Source organism: Larimichthys crocea, chromosome VI (genome assembly GCF_000972845.2).
Source record: "Larimichthys crocea isolate SSNF chromosome VI, L_crocea_2.0, whole genome shotgun sequence".
Taxonomy (NCBI): Eukaryota; Metazoa; Chordata; class Actinopteri; family Sciaenidae; genus Larimichthys; species Larimichthys crocea.
Genome location: NC_040016.1, coordinates 18,163,630 through 18,187,564, shown reverse-complemented (window position 1 = coordinate 18,187,564; position 23,935 = coordinate 18,163,630). Strand labels below are relative to the sequence as shown.

Sequence of the window (23,935 nt, the reverse complement as noted above, 5' to 3'; positions counted from 1 at the left end):
GCGTGTGAATGAGCTGCTTGTGTGCGTGCCCGGACTGCAGGATTGCACCGACTTGCATATCTTTGCGCGTTGAGGTTGCGACAGCTGCACATACAGCGCGGAGAAGAAGAAGTCACAGTTGACCCCGAAGAATTTCATCCACGCTCTTTTTTTTATTTGTCCATTATTCATCAACACTTCTCTTCTCTTAAGGTCACCAAAACCGGCTCAGATGGACCTGAGATAACGGCACCAGAAGTTCTATCCTTGTCCCGAACTTCAGCCTCCCACATTTGATCCAGAATGGCAGATCCCACTGAGCTGAGCTCCGAGGGGTTGGGGCAGGCCTCGCCGAGGTTGACGCCTGCAGTTGGAGATAGGCGAAAGTATGACGTCATCCCTGCGTCATCTGCTCGTGTTGTCTGTTTGGCATCATCTACTGTTTCTTTGGTGAGGGTTCCCTGCTGGCTCACAGACCTGACATAAATGAGATGAAAAATTTATGTTTTGGGATTTTACACAACATCAAAGTGAAAATTCATCTCTGGTTCTAGTCAGCGACGTTTGACATTGTGTTTCTACTACTTCCAGGTTATCGCTGTTTCAAGGCTGTCTGTTCCTGTCTGGTCTGATGTTCGGCTCCGTCATCATCTTCTTGCTGTGCCCAAGGAGCACGTACTGGACACTCACTGAGCGTGAGGCCAGCGCCGGTATAGGCCTCGGTATAGGCCTGCTCTGCGGTCTGGTCACTATGCTGGTGCGAAGCGTCGGCCTCTTCATGACCGGCCTTCTGCTTGGCCTCCTCTGGCCCTCGCCGCCCTGCTGTCACTCACCAGTTCTACACTCCACCACAGTCTGGGTCCCACTGGGTGCACTCCTGGGAACAGGCATGCTGTTCGCTGTGCTGACGCTGCAGTGGCAAAAGCTCTTCACCATGATCTCCACGTCTGTGTTCGGGCAGCTATCATGACAGTTTGCGCTGATTACTTTGTGGAGATGCTGGCTTTGGCCACGCATGTGTATGAATGCTTGCGCCTTACAACCGGGCCACCTCTCTGCTGTACAGCTGGGTCATTTTGGGCATCTGGCCCGCCCTCAGCCTCATTGGAGTACTGGTCCAGTGGAAACTGACAGATGACAGCTTTCACACACACTGAGGGTAAGGAGGAAATATCATGCGCCTCTGACTCTCTGATCTGTTATGGGTGTGGGTAATAATTCTCTAAAGAGCCCTGGAGTAGTAGAAAATTGTCTTCACAGTTATCGAGCTCTTCCAAATCCTCCACTTTACTCACAAACTTTTGCAGTCTGATAAATATGCGTCAGATGTTTTCATGTTTCAAGTTTAGACTGTAAAAACGCACTTACAATCCACCGTACCTCATAGTCCGAATTTATTTAACGATAAAGCGTTGTAAAGCCGCCTTGTCCTTTCCTTTGTAGTCGTTATCAGTCGGAGGCAGAAGAGAGTCCAGCTGATGCGGATTCGAGAGAAGGACGCCAAGAAGCGACAGCAGGCAGGTGGCAGGAAGGCACATACCGCCGTAAACCCACCCAGTGAAACGTTACGCTGGGGATCTACTGGCACCGGTCAGTGTCACCCAACATGGCGTGTGCTGTAGATACTGATGCCTTTTTTTTTTTTTTTGCTTATAAAATATGCATGCTTAAGTTAACTCCACCATTTTGTGTCCCTCATCCATCTCTCCCTGTGTTGTTCTTCACAGAGCTACCTGCAAAGTCTGCGGGACAGACAGATGGGCACAGGCACTTCCCTTAGCAGCCTGGGCACTGCCAACCACACCATGATCGACATGGACTATGACACCGGGTCCACGGCTCCCCTTACGGCTACAACACCAGTCGTCAGGGTCTGAGCAAGAATTGCACAGCCACGTGTAGTGATAAGAAGGGAATACTTAGTGCTTTTTTTTTTCTGGTTCTCCAACTGTGTCTTCCTAACGTAGAGTAGAGCCAATAAACTGCTCCCCTCTGCGCATGATTGATGTGGAGTGAGGATGATTTCTCCTATCGGTGTGTCAGTCCCGGGTGTTCAGAGAAAGAGAATGCTGCTTTTTTTGGGGGGAGAACTAAGACGTGTCAAGCTATAACCACTGCAACCACTGTGTTTCTCAGAGAAACACTTAAAACCAGATACTAACACAGTAAGGTCCTTCATTTCCCCTCATCGTGTATTAAATACATAAACGGCAAGTACGAGCCTCAAAAAACGGATGAACTTCTGTTTTGGTAGTGAACACGACAAAGCAATTTGTTTGACATTACATGTACTGTACTTTAAAAAAAAAGTTAGTCATTGCCATGAAGTGTTGTGCGTCATTTTCTGTCTTACCGATAACTGTGTGGTCGTAGGATTTGTGAAAGTTTATCGTTAAACTGCCTTTCATTTTGTGTATTTTTATTTTTGTTTAGACGGAGTGTGGTGAGAGAGTACGATATGACATGTAGTTGGATACATGGAATATGAATAAGTGAAGCAATTTAGACAGCCGAGTATGCTTGTGGAGTAAACGTTTTATAATTTAATTTATATAATGACCAAGTACATGGTAGTGTTGGAAAAAAAAAAAGGACAAAAAAACAAAAACAAAGCATGTTTGTTGTTAATTTGTAGATTTTTAAATAATTATCCATTTTTTTTGTTTGAATTTTGCAGGGACAGTGCACTTGTTACCTGAATCTGTACATACCTGTTGATAGAAATATAAATAAATGCGTTTGATAAAAAACAAAAACTGTTTTTACTCATTGCACTCTTGTTTGTCACTTTGGGATCCTAGCAACGCTGTCGGTATTACTCACCAGATTTTTCATGGGCAAGAAAGAGGTCACAGGGAGGATTTCCTACCCTGGGTTGCCATGGCGCCTCCAAAGTTTTTTTCTTTCTCTAGACAACACAATGCAGGACAGACCGTCTAGCCTTTAATCATAGTGAACATTAAATATGTGGCGACTTTTATGGTGACAGGGAATTGAATCAAACCAGAAAGGCACTTTTGACAGCTGACACTTTATTTATTGTATAAAATGCTACATTTACACTTAAGAGAATCAATGATTTATTGCAGATGAGCGTGATTCATGAGATAATTGAAGTGTTTAGTAACACTTAACAGCACCGAACGCGCTCGAAATGCCTTGTTAATTGGTTAAACAAAATGTCTGAACAGAAAGTGCACACTCCCATCGTCATATTACATCTTACTGAAAGTATTAAGACACATAATCCAACACATATGTTAGAGAGAAAAACAGAAAGGCCTCCCTTGGTCTCTCCCTGAGTTTATACAAAAGCTTACATAATTCTCACAGTCACAAAAACACACATTTGTGCTCAAGAACTAAGCCTCACAAACTGCTGCAGAGGACAGGGTTATGTTGATTTAAATCAGATCCAGTGAAATTAAATCAATTCCGCAGTAGATTTACAATCTATCATCCTGTTGAGGTTGTCTGGTTGTCAATGCCCATGGAGTGGAACCAGCACCCCTCCTCTTTGCTGAGGACCTCTTGGTGCCTGCTGCCCCCTGATGGTTGACCCTTAGCACCGCATCCAACGCTCCTTCTTGCTCAGTGGGTATCCTCTGTCGGCTCTCAGCAGCTCGTTCATGCGCCAGTACTCGTCTCCCTTAAAGATGAAGATCTTGCCGTTGGTCCAAGTAAAGGCTGCGTCAGGACTGGGTGGCACTCCGGTGAAGAGCATAGAGAGCGGTTTGGGGTATAGGGCCAAGTTGGTGTACTTCAGCTCATCCCACTGCCAGTACTCTGAACCCTGCATAGGCAAAGAGATGGGATAAAATTGAGTTTCTGCAAGTTGAGTGACCAATATGGACATATTAAATGCTTCTGCACGTCATGTTCTGATCATAGATACCTTGATAAAGACCAGCTTCTTGTTCCTCTCCAGGTAAAATGCTGCATCGATATTACCAGGGATCCGTTTGACCGGTTTTGGGTAGCCACTGTCCAGCACAAAGTTGGTATACCTCCACACTTTATTTTCTGTGACCAGAAACAGTACAGATGTTAACTCTGGAGAAGGTGCACATAACACATGACAAAAGTATTGGACAAACAACCGCACCTTTAAAAAAGTAGGTCTTGTTGGTTCTTTGAGAGTGCACAGCAGCATTCAGGTTTCCGGGGAGATCCCTCCACAGCAGGTTAATCTTCATTGGTACGTTGTGTCCCATGTCAGAGATTGTCCACACGTAATCACCACTGAACGCAAAGGTTTTCTTCCATGGACCTGATAAAACATACAGTGAGCTATTGAACATTTCATGGTCCTACAAAAGTCTTTGTATGATGTTGATGCCCATTCAGAAAGATGACTTGTTTCCCCAAGATAAATAAACTGATTTTGCCTTTTTTATGACCTCTTCAAACTCTTACTGTAGCACACACAGACAGTTTGTTGTGGTCCAACAAGTCAAGTAAAGCTTTTCTTCTCTAACTTACCTAATATGATGGCATCCAGCGTGGCAGTGCAGGGGTCAGGGATGCTCCCGGTACCATGGCTGCTGTCTGTGGGGAATAGAGTTGTTGGGCTCATGGTGCTGCCTGAAGTGCTGGCGATGGGTTTACCTGTGAAACAGAGAAGTTGAAGCTGTTATTATCAGCTCTAATATGTGTACTGTCAGGGTCTAATCACAATACATCTGTTATTATATGTGCAGGTCAACAGTTTGTGTCAGCTCTGATCCAGTCCAGTGGATCTCCTTGATGCACTCACCATATAGTGCTTGGATGCCTCTGACATCATCCCGATGGAGCCTGAAGTTATCGCGGTAACCAGAGTAGACCGGAGCCATCAGAGCGCTTCTGAACTCAGAGTGACCCAGGCCGAGTGCATGGCCAATTTCATGGGCAGCTACAATACGTATATTAGTACCATAATATGATCCCTCGGTCCACAACTCATCCTCATCAAAATGAACAATGCCAGATTCTGGTGACTCAGCATGGGCCAGTACATGACCTACAGGTGGTACACAGAAACAGTTTAAGTGAGCGTTACATGGGACAATAGCAGTGTAAACATACTGTATATTTAAAGAAAGAAACTAACCACGGCCATCAAATGGGACAGAGCAGGTGCCATCTTTCCTATGGAAGGAGATCCTTATGTCCGCTCTGCCATAGTGGATCTCTCTGAAGGTTAAATTAGTCACATCACTCCAGTACTTGAAGGCAGCACGGATGGCCATTGTGACGTCTGTCTTCTTCATGTCAGGCGTGTAGTTGTGGATGCGGTAGGTCAGACTCTTCTTTCTCCAGCGACCTGCACGAGAATAGTCATCACAACCTCATAGTACCTTACTACACACTTGTGGTTCCTATAGTTTCCAAAAGTAGATTGGGAGCCAGAGCTTTCAGCTATCAGGCTCCTCTTCTGTGGAACAAACTACCATTCTGGGTTTGGGAGGCAGACACGGTCAACACTTCCCTTAGTTCTCTCTCAGGGTTATGCCTAGTCAGGCACGGTATTGGCTGAAGATGCAGATGTTACTAACTAAACTTCTTCCCCGGAGTTTCTTTGCTCTGTCGTCCAGCAGGTTCTCGTGGATCGTGGCTGCTGCTGTGATCCTGCACAACGTCCACTACACATATTACCACTGTCATTATTGCTACCATATCTCCATTACAGTTTATAGTTAGTTAATGATTTGCTGCCGATGTGCATCTGTGTCTCTCTATCTCTATCACAGGTTCCACTGCTACTGTAATCATTTTATCAGTCATTGTAATTCATTGTCATTTTATCATTCATTGTGATTGTACAATTATGTTTGTGTTGATTTGTCCTGTACACGTGACATCCATTGCACGTCTGTCCGTCCTGGGAGAGGGATCCCTCCTCTGTGGCTCTTCCTGAGGTTTCTTCCACCTTTTTTCCCTGTTAAAGGGTTTTTGTGGGAACGTTTTTCCTCACTTGAACCGAGGGTCTAAGGACAGAGGGTGTCACTCCCTGTACAGACTGTAAAGCCCTCTGAGGCAAATGCACTTTGTGACTTTTTGGGCTATACAAATAAAATTAGATTTGATTTTAAATGGCAACAAAACTGTCACTAAGTCTCATATTTTCTAAGTCCAAAATGAACAGTGAGAATGATTACATGGAAACAAACCACATCTAATTATGTTCTCTTTCATAATACTTTAAATTAGTCACCCAATACTGCTACTTATGTTGAAACATCACAACAACACAACACAACAACAATTTCAGCAATCTCACTAATACAGCTTAAAATAGAGGTGATGAAATAACTGCTGCATTTAGAGATCCAATGATTTCTCCAAAACTTGTCTGAAAAGTCTGAAATTGATCAAATATATACTGTTTGCTGATCCAAACACTTGGTTACTAGACTTATAACTACCCTCAGTGTGCATTCAAAGTAAATAACATATCAAGTACCTACAAAAGACAAAATCAAGACTTTCTGTTGACTCACCCAACATTCTGTATTTGTGATGTTTCTTGTTGAAGGGGTCCTCAATGCCACAGCGTGGCTGCCTTATCACATCCATTGTAGCTTCATCTAATTCTCCAGTAGGTGGCAGATCATTCACCCTCTGGAAAACCCTGGAGACAAAGCAAACATTTGCAAACTGATTTGATCCTCCTCCACTACATTCCAGCATAACCTCATATAGATCTAATATATTCCACGACAGTTTATTGTAAGCAGCTGCATGTGTTTCCATTAGTGTGTATTTTACTTGAGAGCTTCAATGATCTCCTCCAGGTAATGAGGGTCCTGTGGATCAGCGGGGTCATTCAGGTATCCAAACTGCTTCAGATAGGCCTGTGAATGCAGAGGCAGATAATGATGAAGCTCTTTGCCAGTGTATGTTTTTTTAAAATTACAAATCAAAGTATCATCTTACCTTTGCTTCATTTAATTCTGTCCATTGCACCACTGCACAGATTGCTCCAGTGATGTTAAGCACTAGCAGCAGTAGCATTGCTGTGTAGTCCATATTCAAGTTTTCTTTTTAATTTTTTGTCCCAAATATCCAGGGCTAAGAAGTGTTCAGTGGGGTCCCACAGCAGACTCTGTTTGTTCTCTGAGCACTCCAGCGGTTTTAAACTCTGCTCGGGAGCATGAGTCAGCCCTGTGGTCACGATGAACCATCTCTGAAGAATGAGGATTACAAGAGCAGCCAGCTGTCCTCAAGCCATGTCTGTCTGCACAGTTATTGAGGGAGGACGGGGTTGCTCCAGAAGTGGGCTTCACGCTCCACTGACGTACAGGGTCATGTTGCTCTTTAAACTCACTGAAAAGAGATAGTTCACCCTGAACATAACTCTCACTATAAAATTCCCATGTGAGTCCTTCAAGGTCAATACCTTTTTATAGAGTTCTTCTGTGTTAACACAGCACTGTATTTCCTAACTTACAGCTGGTGTGTTGGCCACACCGTCCTCCCCACACCTATCCCATCCCAGGATTTTCAAGGCACCAAACAATGTTTAAAATGCAGACAATATTTGTCATCTCGCCACCAAAACACAAACACAGGTTTGTGGTATGTTTTTAATAGACTAAGATGAGACACAACTTGTTCTAAATGAAGCCGTGTGCTGATGATTTTCTTCGTTTCCATCACAAAATCAAAATCAGTAACGTTAGCAATGTATTATATGGACTTTTGTTTTTAATAATTCGATCAAAGAGGGAAGAAGCTGAGGAAGTCTAATGCATTTTGTCATATTGAGTGTTTGTCTGATGACTTTATTAATCACCAGGAAGTTTCGGTGCTATTCTTGTTTTCGCCTTAACAGCCAAATCAAATTTCTGCTTATGTCATCTGAGCAGCAGTGACATAATTTTGATATATTTAGATTAGTTTGCAGAAGGTTTATTTAGGCCTTATTAGGACATTTGTATGTTCTCGTCACAAACTTTAGGAAAGGACCACATCAATCGACTGTTGTGAATGTTACAGTGGCATTGTCAGACCAAACATCTGGTCTCAAGATGCATGCAGTAAATCATTGTACGACTGTAAAGTACCTTACAGAATTAAACAGGAGGCAACACATCAACATTATAGTCTGGTCTTTGTGTGCCAATGGTGTCCCCCATCCTTGCTACAGTATCTGTTATTAGATTTAGCATTAAGCTTAAGAATTACTCATGCAGACAATTAGGTGAGGCTTATTCTTGTTTATTCCAACACAGAAAGTCTTCTAACTAATATTCAACCGGTCCACATGCTGCACATTCCTCACTGCATCACAACTTACCACACGGACAAATGAAACCAAAGCCTTAGTGCACTGGTTTGCATTCACCACCAAGGTGACACAAGTCTGTATTTGCTGACCTTCAGATGAGCAAAACTAATAGTCAGCTTCATCTGATTTGTATCTACGGTAAATATGTCAATTAAAAATTAAAATAAGGGAAGAGAAAGAAGGAAGGAGGGAAGAAGTGGAAGTACATTATATGTGTTGAATGAGGCTGTTTTCCACAAAATGTTGTCAGTTGCTTTTTTTTCCTTCACTTTCTGTCATTTTTCCAAGACTTTGTGGGTGATGCAGAGTCAGACTCACCGCATACGTACTCATAGCAACATCAGAGGCCTGAAACCAACAGAATACATTGATTCTCACAGCCTGGGTCAAATGCAGAGCCATAAAAAAAAGGTTTTTTTATATCTTTGATGATTCTGCTCGCCGCAGTTTTTGTTATTTATGACTCAGAGACAGATCAGAATGAAAAGTTTATAACAAAAATGACTTTCCCGCTTGGTCAGTGGCCTCTAAATGCTAATAAACAAACGTCGCCCCACGGAAATTCGTCATGCATGGAAAATCCTGGACTAAATCTGACTTTATTATGTAAAATGTACGTAAAAGCATGTCAGAGAGAACAACGTGCAGAAGAACATGTTTTAATCTTATTCAGGGCAAAATGCCAGGTCACTCCTCACGATGACATCATTGTGACTCCCAGTGCTTGTTGCACAAATCATGAACTGTGATGAAAAAGGACAAACTCCAGTCGTTTGTCATGATCCGCCCTCCCTCCCTTTTCTTCCTTCCTTCCTCTTCTCCTTTCTCCCAGCTGCAACATCTTTTGCAGGATACTGTCTGAGTCACTCCATATCCTGTTTCCTCTGTCACCACATTTACGAACCACTAAGTAAAAGTAGCAGACGAAGATTTAGGACAGAATGAATCTTTGCAGCTCAAACTTTGTTTCTGGATTTAAAAAAAAAAGATTTTATTGCTGCTCAACAAAGCACTGCATCTTGTTGTTGAATTTTAGCAGAATCAGCTTCAGCTTCCTAAACCAGAAACATATCACCAACGTGTAAGAGCTGATGTTATATTTTAGATCGCCTCAGAATCAGAAATACTTTAATAATCTCTGGGGGAAATTATTTTTTGTTACAATACTCCAGTATACAAACAAACAAAAACAACATATGTAAACAAGTAACCATCTATTAAGAACAAATATATATATATTTCAACTATATATATATATATATATTAAAGGTATATAAAAGATCAAATTTACAGTTATATACAGTTAAATAATGTGCAACAACTTCAAAAAGTGATTGGCCATATTAGTGTCAGATTACAGAAGGCGGTGAAGATGATGGTGTGTGTGGTGCTGCAGGCAAATGTTGGTTTGCAGAGGGAGGGGTGGACAGGACAACGATGCTGACATGCAGGATCTGTCTCAGCAGATAGTATGGACGGAGTCCAACGGCGAGCAGGTCAACATCCGGACGGAGATGTTCTGGTCCGTAGTGTCCCTGAGCAGCCATGTCTCTGTGAAGCACATCAGACTGCATCCATACTCTGCGTGGCTCCATTAGCTCGTCCATTTGTTGCTAAGAGACCGCACATGTCCCATAACAACAGAGGGGAGACGCGGCTCAACTCCTCTCCTCTCTACAAGCCCGTCCCGTCTCGACCCTCCTCTGCATTCTCAGTGTGTTTTTCTCCAGAGTTCAGTGGGTATATCAGCTGGTAATTTAAGTTAAAAACAGTTTAAATGATTGATGATAACTTCATTATAATTCATATAAGGCTTAGAGTATGTTAGTTTAGAATACACAATTAATAATGTGTAAAAGGTTAAAAATGTTTCTATGCTCTCAATTCAATGATGTGATGTCACTATATAGTGGTAACTATGGTAACTGACTGTGTATACTTTAAGTGTCGAGTCAGAACATGGTGGAAGCAACATCTGTGCGTCAGACCTTGTAATTTACTTTGTTTTTGAGTCAACATTTTAAAAGACAAAGGAAGTTGTCATGTCCTGTCGCTCATGTGGAAAAAGTGTTTTTTTCCGACTGACTCTTTCAGTAATATATGGTTCAAAGTCTTTTCAGCAACTATTTTCCAACATATTTCATGTATTTTGAAAGAAACCTCAGAATTGCCTTTACACAGACTTTAATCACTGTGAGTGGAAAAATAAAAGCACTGCATTGTGCCGCTATTTTTAGCATATTAGTTTTAAAAAATGAGTAATTTTAATTTTCTGCACACAAAACAATAACTGGTCTAAGATGCATTTTAAGGCACAAGTCAGCAACTGAATCAGCAAAAGTGTAAAATAGAGTCATTTATTCTTCATCTTCAACAATGATGCACATTTTGCACAAAACATTAGTGTTCAGTATAATTCAAATGCTGATCACGGGACTGCGTGAATACAGCTTAGACATTCAACTGTCAACACAACAGACAAATTATTATTATTATAACTGAATGTTTCAATGATCTTGAAAAAGAAAGATATTTAGGTTAACACATTATTTACAGTCAACCCTCAACCATCTTTCTAAAAAAAAACCTAAATCCTCTTCACACTACTACAGAGCAGAGACACCGAGCACACGCAGTTCGAGTGTTGCAGCATAAACTCAGAGAACTTGAGCTCTGTCTCCACAATGAGGTACTTCAGTCCACAAACTGAGCGGCCTCTGATTTACAGACTAAAAACTTTTGATGACTAAAAGCTTTGATGATGCTCCTGTTTTTTTTTTTTTTTTTCTCTTTAAGCTGCTCAAACTTCTCCCTGAAAAAGTTAGTTTATCTTCCTAAATGAAAAAGCCACAGCTGCAGATAAGAAAACGCCATTTCATCCCAATGATTTACGAGGCGATCCCAGTCTTGCTGAACTCCGGTTGCTCTCTCTCTAAAGTAAAGTGAACAACTCTAGTAGCCTCCTTTTTGACTGACGATAATAGAACAATCTTAGCACTGTGCGTATCTCCAGCACTGAGAACATCGATACGGATTACAAAAATAAATGTTTTATTTTCGACAGAATTAACTGAATTACATCTTCACTTAAGACAAAAGTGCGAGTGAATCATCGCTCGATAAAACTTGGACATGTTTTGTCATTTACAGCCTTTAGCTATTTTCTAGCTACACAATGATAAAAAAAAATCTCACAGGCTTTGATTGCATTAATACTTTAAGGCTTTGTCAAAAGAAACAACAACCTGTATTTGTTGCCAAATTATACAAATATAAAAATGCTGTGCGACATCTTCATGATCTCCTGCTGAGTGACTCTCTGACGACAGTCGTGTACCTTTTGTGGATCAAACCACTGAGTCTATTCCTCGCTCTCATCCTCTCGGATCTTCACCTTCACTCTGTGCCAGGCGTTACTCAGCACGCCCCTGAGGTTCCAGATGGGCGCAACTGTGTCGGGCTGCATGTTGTAGCTGTTGTCGACCGCCTTGCAGACTATCTCCAGCTCCTGCGCCTCGGCAGGAAGAGGAACTGTTATCTCCCACAGCTTCCAGGCCCAGGCTCGTCCAGGTGGCGGCGAGACTTCAGGTGCTTGGTCCTTGTCGCTGCTCCTCAGCTGGGCCACCTGCCACGTCTTTCCTCCATCCAGAGAGACATCTACACGCACCACCTCTCTGCCCCCACCACTCCAAGCGTAACCCTTCACAGTCACCTCTTCACCGCTGCGGTCAACCGCAGTGCCGTCTGCCGGCACGGTGATCGCTGACTGAATTGGCAGCTCTTGGATGGCCGGAGCGGATTTGAAGTCCACTGTGTCCCAGTCCGTTGCAGGGGAGAAGCCCTTGTAGTCGTTCTGCTGCCAGTGGCTGCTGCTCTCTTCAGCGCTCACTATGATCTTCCCCAGCCACTTAACATTGCGAGCACCCACTGTGCCTGGTACCACAACCCGGACAGGGTAACCGTGGTCGGCGGGGAGATCCTCGCCGTTCATTTCATAAGCCAGCAGCACATCGCCTTCCTCGCTAACTGCCTTGTTTAAAGGGATGGAAGCACCGTAGGTAGTCCCCGTCACATCTTTGTCCAGACCTTCAAACTGAACATGGCAAGCCCTCTTGGCCACATCTGGCCCATAACCAGCTGCCAGCAGAACATCCCTAAGCCTCGCGCCGCTCCATGTAGCGTTACTGATCGCAGCGATGCCCCAGTTCAGTCCTTTCACCTGCTTGACCTTATTCATCTCAGAGCGGCGGTTACCGGCGCACTGCAGCGTGGCGGTGATGGTGTGCTTCGGAAATCGAGTCTTCAACTCTTCTAAGGACAACGTCAGCGCTCCTCCAGGTAGCCCCTCCACGTGCAGCCGGTAAGAACCAGGATCCACCTGAGGAACCGGCAAGTGGTTTCTTTTGAAGAAGATAGGAGACGGGGTGATGTAGCTGTCGGTGAGGATTTCGGGAGGCGGCTCAGCATTGAAAGGCTTGAGGCTGTTGATGCGCAGCACGGGGTGACGCTCGGGGTCAGAAGAGTAGGGGTCAGACGATTTGACAGACTGCTGCTTCTTCAGGTCTTCTGCTCTCAGCTCGCCGATCTTATATTAACCACAGACACAAAAAAAGATTTTATTAGGCCACACGTGACTCAATGCTAGGAGCTATCACATATTACTTAAATGTCAAGTCTAAAATTCAATTCAAAGGCAAAGATTACATTACCAAGAAACGCATTTTTGTCATTGACCACTTGAGGGAGTGCCAGAATTTAGCCTACAGCCGTTTTCCTTACTGTACAATGTGCACTCGACGTTTTCATACATGTCAGAGATCAAGAGCTCGACGAGTTCACCATTCACGTAAATCTGTTTCTACTTCTCAGAGATACAGCTAAGAACTTTCATGGACTTGTACACTCAATAAATCCTTACACGGGGAAGTTATTGTGCAAACGGTGATGTAAGTTTTTCTTTCAAATTAGGTTTTCTATTCGATTATTTCTGTCCTGTTTTCCAGCCAAAGGTTGAACTCAAATGTCTACATGTAGGCTTAGAAACATTGGCTACAGTGTTTGGTGCTCGTGGCCAAGTCTTGTCTCAGATTTGTGTTGAACGCCCTGTTTGATGGAACTTGTTCCACCAAGTGAACGCACTTCACTGTTAATGTTATACCCACAGTTCACTGGTTTCATAGTAAATAATATTTTTTTTCTGTGTCAGTAGAAGAAACTAGTCAGAGAAAGGTATATTAAAGTACGTGGAGACACCAGTCACGTCACTTTTTGGTCTTGGAGTTGTGTCCTTTTTTGTAATTTGGCTTCAATCTGTCATTAAGTTAAATAACTCACCTTATACTCTGCGAGGATTTCCAGCACATGCTCCTGCTTGTGTACGGCATACAGCGCCCAAAAGGGTTCAAGGTCTCCACCTGCCGCCAGCAAGATTTTATCCCCACCAGGGTGCATGGCCACAAACTCAGTGATGTTGTAGACGGCGCCTTTGTAGGTGACCCACACGCCATCTTCCAGAGAGCGGTGACTGGTGACCTCTTCCTGGGTGAAGATGGGAAGAGCCGAAGCCTTCTCGATGGTGTCCACCTGCTCGGCCTGCAACGGACAGAAGACAGGAGACGTCAGTTTTGTGATCCATCAAAATAGACATTTAAAAAAGAAGACAGGTTGCAAAACTACATTTTGCCCAGTACAACTGTGATGCAAACTGTAATTATTCGTCACTATTAAGTCTCTACACGAAGGACAAAAAAAATTACATATGTATGTATAAATAAAACAAAGAAGAAACAGTGTTTTTCATTACCAAAATTGATTATTTGATTGATCATTTTTCATTTAATTCTGTATTTATTTATACTTATGTCATGGGATGTTTGAGTGTTGATCCTGGTGTGGGAATGTTCTCACCACACATCAGCCTAAACTCCTTCAACATTACACTGACACCATAAAAGAAACTTTATCATAAACTCACTGTTATTAAGCAGCATATATGATATATATTGTAATACATCATATATTAATATTAATGCAGTCCTGTAAAATAACAATTCCTGATGCTTTCAGGTAGAAAACAACATTTTTTTTAACAAAACTTTTACATTTGAGCTACAAGTTCCAGCCATCAGCCACTGCTCCCACACTGGTGTTGTGAAAGGCCTCAACCTGGACTGTGCAAACAACACGTGTTCATCGGTTACACGGATTTTGTTTGCCAAGCAACAACACAACACAAAAGAACGGGAAGTAGAAGCTTCTGACTGAAGCACACACTAAATGTGAAATCCGTTTTTGAGAAATCGGGTGCAACAAACTGCATAGTAAAGGTTGAGTAAGTTTAGTATCTAAGTTACACTTTAGAATATAAAACAATAATAAAAAATTCCCATGAGCTATCTGCGGCATCTGTGGTCAGCAGTCTGGGGAGTTGATGTCATAATGCGCTCTTGAATTTCTCAAGTCTAAACTTCCTTATTTCTCTTCTCTATAGGGATGAGACATTGAGCTCAGTGACACAATGTGACATTGTACAGATGAGGTTACAGCCCCAACTGTAAATGTAAAAAGCCATAAAAGGGTGTGACTGAGAGGGAACACTGCACATTTTGTCTTTTTAAATTGAATGTTATTAAACTGCTAATCATGCAATACTTTTACAATTGAGACTGTAACTTTATATTTACACTGCGCTCCTCTAGAAACCTTTCAGGTAAAGCATTTGGCAAAGGACGACGCATTGCCGAGCCATTTCGTCTAAAGTTGTAAAGCTGTTGCCCATCACAAGCTTGTCATAATGATCGTCAGCAGTTAACTGACATTATTTAAGCCTTGGCACAACAAAAGCGTATCAAACATTGACTGTCTTATCTCCTCTTCACCTTGTGGTGGTGGAGGCCATAAGCCAGTACGGCCCCCGTACCAGCCAACACGCCCGCTAAGGCCTGTCTCCAGCTGGGACCGTGGGCATGCTGGTACGATCTCTGGTCCTCGCCGCTGCTGCCGCTCCGGAGACGAACTGCACACGACGCTACGGCAGGTGCCGCTTGATGCCTGTGAAATTAAAAATAAATGGAAATGTGATCTTCAAGCCAAGCTCATTAGGTCTCAATTTAACCTGAGTATTTAAGAATAAGAGAACTCAAAATAAAAAAAGGTAGTCCACAAAAATGTTACAGAAACGTACAACACAGCTCCAGTTGTCCGTTTGAGTATTTTTAGTTACACTGAGACCTTTGACTGGGTGGAGCTCAGACCGGACAAAACTTAACTCCTCTGTCAGCGGCAGGACAAGTAAATGTCTTACACAGAGAAGGAGGCCGTACAGTGCCGTACCTTTGGGTGTTGAGAGGACCAAATCGAGTCAGTCTGTGGCAGCGTCTGAGAAGCAGCATGGCACTGATGTTTGGCTGGGAACAAAAGTAACAAAAGTCATTTGACAGTGAAACAACACGTTGCAGCGACAGTCTGGATTTGTATAAAGAAGTGACTGAAAACACACAAACCCCACAGTGAAATACAGTAAAAAACAAGTATTCCGGTTTATCAGGAGCATGAGTTCCTTAAAATAAAAACCATGTGTACATGCGACCCCTCCTAACAGGTATTTACTTTATCTAAGCTATGAACAGTTCAGCTGAGGACTTATCTTTGCTCCGCAGACGGATTCATGAGTCATTTCTAGAGGCCTAAAGAGGAATAACTGCACAATATTTTATAGAAAGTCTTAAAATGATCATCCAGTCGGTGATCCTGTGACCCCTCAGATTTATCCTGTCGTGACCCTGAGGTTTGGGAACCGCTGGCCGAGAGCAGACAAAGCAAATACAAAAGCATTCACCGGCATTTGGCTGGTAGATAATATTTGTTTTCCCCAACCATGATATTCAAGCGTTCAGCAGCTTCTTAACTGAACTTTTATCAGTCTTATTAAAATGAGAATGTACATTTAGATGAATACGCAAACTGTACAAGTTAAGATTAGCTTGCAAAGACCTGTAACAGTGCTACTGAATACAGGTTTTGTCAGTGACGTGTTGTGACACGTAACACATTAGGTGAGCATAGTATAGGATTACGGATGGGAATCAAGAATCACTTCCAAAATTGTACGATCCTACGATGGGAATCATATTCCTCTGTGCTCGGTGGCAGCACGTTTTTCTGACAGTGTTCAGACAAATAATAAAACAGTTGCGTTAGATACATGTTGGCCTACTATTATTTTGCACAGAGAAAACTGATCAGGAGTCAATGAGGGATTGTATAAACAATCAGACCTGTTATACACTGGTCTTTCAATCTTTTCCATCCTTACATGGTACAGCAACAAACCCGCCGCTGTCTTACTTGAGGTCTAAAGGTACAGTCTCATTATATTATATTATATCATGTTATATAGACACAGCAGGCCTGCTTTGCATAAATAAAACCTACTCCTTCTGAACTGACCAACCAGGAGTTACTTCAGCCTTCAAAAAAGGAGCCAACCAGCTCAGGGGGAGTGAACAGAGGAGAGGAGGAGGCTTCACTTCACTCCACAGAGCAATGTTTGATTATAGTAAACACTGACCGTTCGCCCAGCATTAAAAGAACCAACTGAAACGTGTTACCAGTATTAACAGGGATTCGTCTTGTTGACAACACCTTGACATTTTTTAGAAAGTTAGTTATCACTTAATAATGATTCGCCAAATGTATCTAACGTTTAGAAAAACATCTCTGGGTTGGGCTGCTTTACGAGTAACTGACTGACTGGAAGGATAAAGTACGAACACAGATTTCACTGCAGGCAATGTGTTTTCACTGTGTTGTAAAAAAGTCTCGTTGTAAGTTAACTGGTAGGACAAAACAAACAGAGAGCATGTGGAGAAGCTCTGCTTTATCAATCAATTACACCTGTCTTATCGCTATCAACAGTGGCCATTAAGATTAGGCCGGGTTATCTTTTAGCCAGCTTTCACTGTGACAGCATGCCTACCAGGAGCCAGAGGAGTGAGACTACTTCAACTCTGAGGGGTCAGCAGGGTGGAATGATAACCTCCTACTGTTTCCATTACATTTAAGATAATGCTGTGGATCTGTAGGGTTATCTTCGGGGAATCAAAACAATGAGGTGACCAGCTAACAAAAGAGTCACAGTAAAACACTGAACAGGCGTCCACATTGTCTACAGAGTTAGTCACATTTAAAACATGTTGTGAATTGTAAAAGAATATGCGTGACGTCTCATTTGGGACAAAAACTAAGTAACATTTCAGTTATATAAACGTACATGTATATAAATTTTGCATGCGTTTGTAGTTCTAGCTCATATTTTTACGGTCACTTTCTATTTTTTTTGTATAAATGTTTAGGACTGGTTAACTTATTATCACAGTTATACATTTATTTTCTATGCAAATGTTTAACCCGCACATTTTTAAATCCTGTGCACCTGTTTAATTTCTCTGCACGTGTTTAATTTCTCCGCAAATGTTTGATTTTGCTACAAATGTTTGATTTCTCTGCACATGTTTGATTTCTCTGCACATGTTTGATTTCTCTGCATATGTTTGATTTTGCTACAAATGTTTGATTTCTCTGCACATGTTTGATTTCTCCGCAAATGTTTGATTTTGCTACAAATGTTTAATTTCTCTGCACATGTTTAATTTTGCTACAAATGTTTGATTTCTCTGCACATGTTTGATTTCTCTGCACATGTTTGATTTCTCTGCACATGTTTGATTTCGCTACAAATGTTTGATTTCTCTGCACGTTTAATTTTGCTACAAATGTTTAATTTCTCTGCACGTTTGATTTCGCTACAAATGTTTGATTTCGCTACAAATGTTTGATTTCTCTGCACATGTTTGATTTCTCTGCACATGTTTGATTTTGCTACAAATGTTTGATTTCTCTGCACATGTTTGATTTCTCTGCACATGTTTATTTTGCTACAAATGTTTGATTTCTCTGCACATGTTTAATTTCTCTGCAAATGTTTGATTTCTCTGCACACGTTTGATTTCTCTGCACGTTTGATTTCTCTGCACATGTTTAATTTTGCTACAAATCTTTGATTTCTCTGCACATGTTTAATTTTGCTACAAATCTTTGATTTCTCTGCACATGTTTAATTTTGCTACAAATATTTGATTTCTCTGCACACGTTTGATTTCTTTGCAAATCTCTCTGTACATATTTAAATGTAGATTTATCTCAGGTTAATTTTAACGTATGTTTACTGTATGTATCTGTCTGTCTATGTATCCACCATCATATATCCAGATATTATTGCCCCTCAAACTGCATGTTTATTCACCATGTGTGCAGGATGCTCCTCAGTCTGACACTGAGTGTCTCGTGTTTATCTTTTCTCACAGCTGTTCGTGATAACTCGGTGGTCATGGCGACACGTTTATATAGTTAGCAGTAGCTAGCAGCCTTATAGGTGGCTGAGAAATCACTCGACATCAAACAAATATTAAAGGATGAAATCAGATTTTTCTCTGTTGACATGACTCTAATGTTGGCTCGTGTTATATCGAAGGCAGTGTCAGTGTGAACACGTTTAAAACTTCATTTTAACTTTAAATCTTTAACGTTAAATAGCCGTTAATCATCTTCATGGCTAACTCAGCGTCAGTTAGCGCCTGATAAGCAGCCCGCTCACACTCACCCAGACTCTGTTTGCAATCATTAATATGTGGTGTTTTATTATTTATTTATTTATAAATTAAAACTACTCACTTGTGTTGCGTCAGTCGCCTGCTTGCACTCCAAACGGCTCTGAACGCTGCGCGGCTCTGAAACGTTACACGAACGAGCGAGTCCAGCGAGTGGTGTTCAAGAGACACCCCGGTGTTTAAAAAAGGCGAGGCGAGTACACATCACACGCCCAAAATAGTGAGGTTAGATGTGTTTAAAATAACCACATGGGTGAACTGAGGCCTCAGTGTTTTCTCAAAGAGGAGCTAATTTATTTATTTTAACCAGCTTTTAATCACTGCTCCATTGTTGAGCAACATTTCAGTTGTCAGATAGTGATGGGAAGTTCGTTTTTTTAGGGAGTCGGATCATTTGACTCTCTGTAGTCTTTCTGTGTTTAAAATAACCACTTTGGTGAACTTGAGCCTCAGTGTTTTCTCAAAGAGGAGCTAATTTATTTATTTTAACCAGCTTTTAACCACTTCTCCGTTTGTGAGCAACATTTCGATTGTCAGGTAGTGGAGACTAGTGATGGGAAGTTTTTTTTTTTTTTTTTAGGGAGTCGGATCATTTGACTCTCTGTAGTCTTTCTGTGTTTAAAATAACCACTTGGGTGAACTTGAGCCTCAGTGTTTTCTCAAAGAGGAGCTAATTTAATTTATTTTAACCAACTTTTAATCACTGCTCCATTTTTGAGCAACATTTCGTTTGTCAGGTAGTGGAGACTAGTGATGGGAAGTTAGGTTCTTTTTAGGGAGTCAGGTCATTTGACTCTCTGTAGTCTTTCTGTGTTTAAAATAACCACATGGGTGAACTTAAGCCTCAGTGTTTTCTCAAAGAGGAGCTAATTTATTTATTTTAACCAGCTTTTAATTACTGCTCCATTTTTGAGCAACATTTCGGTTGTCAGATAGTGATGGGAAGTTCGTTTTTTTAGGGAGTCAGATCATTTGACTCTCTGTAGTCTTTCTGTATTTAAAATAACCACTTGGGTGAACTTAACACTCAGTGTTTTCTCAAAGAGGAGCTAATTTATTTATTTTAACCAGCTTTTAATTACTGCTCCATTTGTGAGCAACATTTCGATTGTTAGGTAGTCGAGACTAGTGATGGGAAGTTCGTTTTTTTAGGGAGTCGGATCATTTGACTCTCTGTAGTCTTTCTGTGTTTAAAATAACCACTTGGGTGAACTTGAGCCTCAGTGTTTTCTCAGAGAGGAGCTAATTTATTTATTTTAACCAGCTTTTAATCACTGCTCCATTTTTGAGCAACATTTCGGTGGTCGAGACTAGTGATGGGAAGTTCGTTTTTTTAGGGAGTCAGATCATTTGACTCTCTGTAGTCTTTCTGCTCCCAAACGACTCTTCATGTTACCACTTACACCTTTTACAATTCAGCCAAATGTAGCACTGATTTGACTTGTGATTTGTATGTGTACACTGTGGCGTGGTCTGATGCCACTGTGGGTTCTTCAGCAAAGATTGACTCAAAGGGCGAAGACGTTTCAATTGTTTTATTATAGTTCACAATACAATTACACTCAGTCGGTGTATAGCATATACTCTGTTTTAGTGCTGCCGACAGCCGTGAGCGTCTCTCTCCTCTCCCAGGTCCAGCACGCAACTGCGTTAAAAGGAGAGAGTGATTATCTCAACAGGATACAGGTGTGTCATTCACTCTCACCTGGCACTGCTCTCCTGAGCCCTCTCCACGCTTCTCTCCCGCAGCTGATGCACCACGCCCCCTCCACATGCACATATATCATGTATTCAATACATGCTTTGTACTGAAGCCGTTAAAAGTAAAAATGACATTTTCTAATATTAATAAATTGCTGTAGCCAATTGTTCATTGTTCATTGCATTTACAGACCATTGTAACTCTCTGAAACCGCCCAATGAATGCACTAATGTGCTTGTAGAACCACTCTGCTACACAAAGCAGATAGAAACACCAGTTCTCATGTGTCTGTGAAGGTTGTTTGTGGACCCTGCTCGATATGACAGATTGGCTTTGCACAATTCTGTATTCTGCCTTTGTATTGTATTGTATTTTTTTAAATGGGTCCAAATGTTGCTTCTTTTTCTACTATCACTTGACAGCTCACATACTGGAGCCGGCTCCCATTGTTCACTTAAAAGAGCCGGCTCTTTGAACCGTATCGTTCACGACCGACACATCAATAGCGGAGACTTGATCTTTGATGAACTGGACCACCGACCTTCAGGAAAAGGGCTGAAAAACATTTGGAAATATAAAACCATTAATGAATTATCTGTAACCATGTCTTCTTTAACCTGCCAAGCATCCCAACATGTTTATATCCAATTGTTTTCCCATATCTTTGATTATATATTATGTTTAACTTAACACAAATGAGAGGAGGATTTAAATGAGCAGATCTCAGATGCAGTGTGGCATCCATTTGTCAAAGACATACAGTTGTACAGTGCAAGATAGTGCACCGACTTCACTGGTCAAAGGGTTAGGTTGTCCAAAAATTAAACCCTGCCTGTGATAGATGCAAGCAAGCTCCTGCAACTCTATCACACATGTTCTGGACAACTACATCACTTCTGGCATTTTTTAACACTCTAAAATATTAATGGAGCCAATAGATCCATCCCCTCTGACTGCTCTATTGGGTGTTAGACTGCAGGGTATACATTTAAGTAATTATAAATATAATATGGTGGTCTGGCACTTATTCTGCTCAGATGGAAAGACTCTCTTCCTCCTCCATACTCTCTCTGGATTAAAGAGACTATGCAATATCTGAAAATTCTGCAACCTGACCTGTGATTAAATATTGTTTGTATTTTGTATATTGTGAAAAGCTTAAATAAACAGACCTGGATCAAAATGTGTTTGTTTCCTTAATCAAGTATGGTTTATTAGAAAGTATCAATGTCTATACATTGGGGACCTCAGGAGCACGTGTCTCAATTATCGCATAGTAATTATATTTCATTTGTTTGTGAATATGCATCAATTAAAAGAAGCACCGCAGTTCATGTTTACACAAGTCCTTCCCAGCAGCTTATTACAAACATGAACCAACACTTTATATATTTAAAAAAACAAACATTGTTCACAATAACAATACCAAATCAGCAGTAACAAATAAAATAATGAGACATTGGTGCACACAGCAAGAATATTTCCCATAATGCCCACTGTTTTGTAACAGATTGCCGCTCTCCTTCCCAGACATCACCACGTGTGAATGTCTTTTCTGAAGTGTTCATGTCTTTTATTTCCTGCTGCAACTTGTTTCATGAGAAATTCAGCATTCGTATTCACAATTATTTGCCCCATTTTCTACAGTGTATCACACTCGCTTGTAGATGAGATGAGACAGAGAAAGAAAAACAAATTTCACACTCTGAACTCATTGTTTCTGTTAGTGATGCTAACACATCAGAAGTAAACTGGCACTAACAGCACTGCAAATACTATACCGTGGTCAGCAGATCCGGCTGTGGTTGTGCTGGACAGCTTCCAGGTGTGAATGTGTAACTGGGTGATTGTGATCGAGGGTGTTCCCGAAAAAGAGAACATTACCACTGAGTAAATAAAGGTGAAAAGTGCTGTACCTAAATACAGTTTTCAAAGCTTTCCATTTTGCACCATTTTCTACTCCATTTTAAAGAGAAACATTTTCAAAGAAAACTGAAATACCTTGTTGATGATTAAACCAGCCACTTCAGATCACTGCTCTGACTTTTGACCCCTTGCAAAAACATAGTATGTAGTCTCATGTCACATGAGTTGTCAGCAGTTACACCAAAGAGAGCTTTGCCCCTCTTAGCTTTTCATATGATTTCATAACTGTTTTGTTGTTTATATAGTAGAAAGTAGTTAAAACAGGCACCTCACGTCCATCTCAGTACAGTAAAGTACTGCTTGCATATTAATCTATTAATATAATATAGAATATCTGTTACAGGACACATCTTACTGTCAGACTAGTACTATTACTTTTAATACACTTAGCTAATAATACTTTAATACTGCTTTAACTTGCACTGGAGTATTTCTCCATTAACACATTGGTATTTTTACTCGAGTAAAGAATCTGAATAACAGCTGGAAAGCCGCTAACTTGAAATGACACATATCTGAGAGGCAGAATATCACAGAAGTATGATGTTTGGATTTGACCGCCATTGTGTGTCTCCCTTGTTTAAACTTTGCCAGTAAGAGCCTTGCCATGTTTGGGGAATCCAGTCAAAACACAGCCTGTAGCTCATATTAAGTTTCTATGGCAACAGCAGATCCGCTGGACTGTGTCGTCTGTGTTTAGTTCCAGCACCTCTGGTATTTTCTTCTTTTTACAGTCGAGTTTGTTTTAGACGTTGTAGTAACGGGACATTCGGTTAACATGGTTCCCGTCTCCATCCTTGCTGCCCTCTGACACGTTCTGTTTATCATTGAAACACTTTACAGACAGAACATTCCCTTGAGCTCTCAGAGAAGGATCAGGATCTGTGTGACATATCAGACCACAATCAAACTTCACACACACACACACACACCTTAAATACATATTTGTATAATATCAATAGTATGCAGGACCTGAGTCTATCTGTCACAGACAGATTGCTTTTCTGTCGCTACTTCCTGATTTCTAATTGAGCAAACAAAGAAAATATGGAAGTCCATTCATCCATTATCTGTAACCGATTATCATCATCAGGGTCACGGCGGGGCTGGAGCCCATCCCAGCTGACTTTGTGCGACAGTCGCCAGCTTATCGCAGAGGGCACAATAGAAAAACAACCATTCACGCTCACACTCACATCTACAGGCAATTTAGTGTCACCAATTAACCTATTACGTGCATGCCTTTGGGCTGTGGGAGGAAGCCGGAGTACCCGGACAGAACTATATACTATGAAAGATTGGGGCGACAGATAATAAACTGAATCACATGCATGTAGTTTTACAGTACAGCTTTTTGGTAACACCAACAGCAGATTGGACTTCAGGACG

General features: G+C 41.5%; 2 protein-coding genes and 1 pseudogene across 2 annotated transcripts; 1 reads left to right on the top strand and 2 right to left on the bottom strand.

Annotated features, from left to right (window-relative positions):
- Positions 1 to 282: 282 nt before the first annotated feature.
- LOC113745885 (transmembrane protein 198-like) lies at positions 283 to 2,735 on the top strand (annotated as a pseudogene).
- Positions 2,736 to 2,991: 256 nt separating this feature from the next.
- Positions 2,992 to 7,053, bottom strand: mmp19 (matrix metallopeptidase 19). Its single transcript, XM_010747142.3, has 9 exons — positions 6,898 to 7,053; positions 6,730 to 6,815; positions 6,462 to 6,592; positions 5,072 to 5,284; positions 4,736 to 4,981; positions 4,462 to 4,587; positions 4,085 to 4,249; positions 3,875 to 4,002; positions 2,992 to 3,772 (listed from the first exon to the last, which is right to left on the bottom strand). Exons 1-9 carry the CDS (start codon positions 6,988 to 6,990, stop codon positions 3,542 to 3,544), a joined length of 1,419 nt encoding a protein of 472 aa, XP_010745444.2. The 5' UTR covers positions 6,991 to 7,053; the 3' UTR covers positions 2,992 to 3,541.
- A 3,541-nt stretch (positions 7,054 to 10,594) lies between these two features.
- suox (sulfite oxidase) lies at positions 10,595 to 19,123 on the bottom strand. Its single transcript, XM_027279738.1, has 5 exons — positions 18,983 to 19,123; positions 15,584 to 15,657; positions 15,130 to 15,301; positions 13,586 to 13,843; positions 10,595 to 12,836 (listed from the first exon to the last, which is right to left on the bottom strand). Exons 2-5 carry the CDS (start codon positions 15,640 to 15,642, stop codon positions 11,613 to 11,615), a joined length of 1,713 nt encoding a protein of 570 aa, XP_027135539.1. The 5' UTR covers positions 15,643 to 15,657; positions 18,983 to 19,123; the 3' UTR covers positions 10,595 to 11,612.
- Between the last annotated feature and the right edge of the window lie 4,812 nt (positions 19,124 to 23,935).

Coding starts and splice junctions, on each gene's coding strand:
- mmp19 (XM_010747142.3), bottom strand. CDS start 6,990: ATGGACTACACAGCAATGCTACTGCTGCTAGTGCTTAACATCACTGGA. Junction 4,982..5,071: donor TGTCCCATTTGATGGCCGTG/GTTAGTTTCTTT, acceptor TACCACCTGTAG/GTCATGTACTGGCCCATGCT. Junction 3,773..3,874: donor AGAAGCTGGTCTTTATCAAG/GTATCTATGATC, acceptor TTGCCTATGCAG/GGTTCAGAGTACTGGCAGTG.
- suox (XM_027279738.1), bottom strand. CDS start 15,642: ATGCTGCTTCTCAGACGCTGCCACAGACTGACTCGATTTGGTCCTCTC. Junction 15,302..15,583: donor GGTCCTCTCAACACCCAAAG/GTACGGCACTGT, acceptor TTAATTTCACAG/GCATCAAGCGGCACCTGCCG. Junction 12,837..13,585: donor AAATCCTCGCAGAGTATAAG/GTGAGTTATTTA, acceptor GGTTAATATAAG/ATCGGCGAGCTGAGAGCAGA.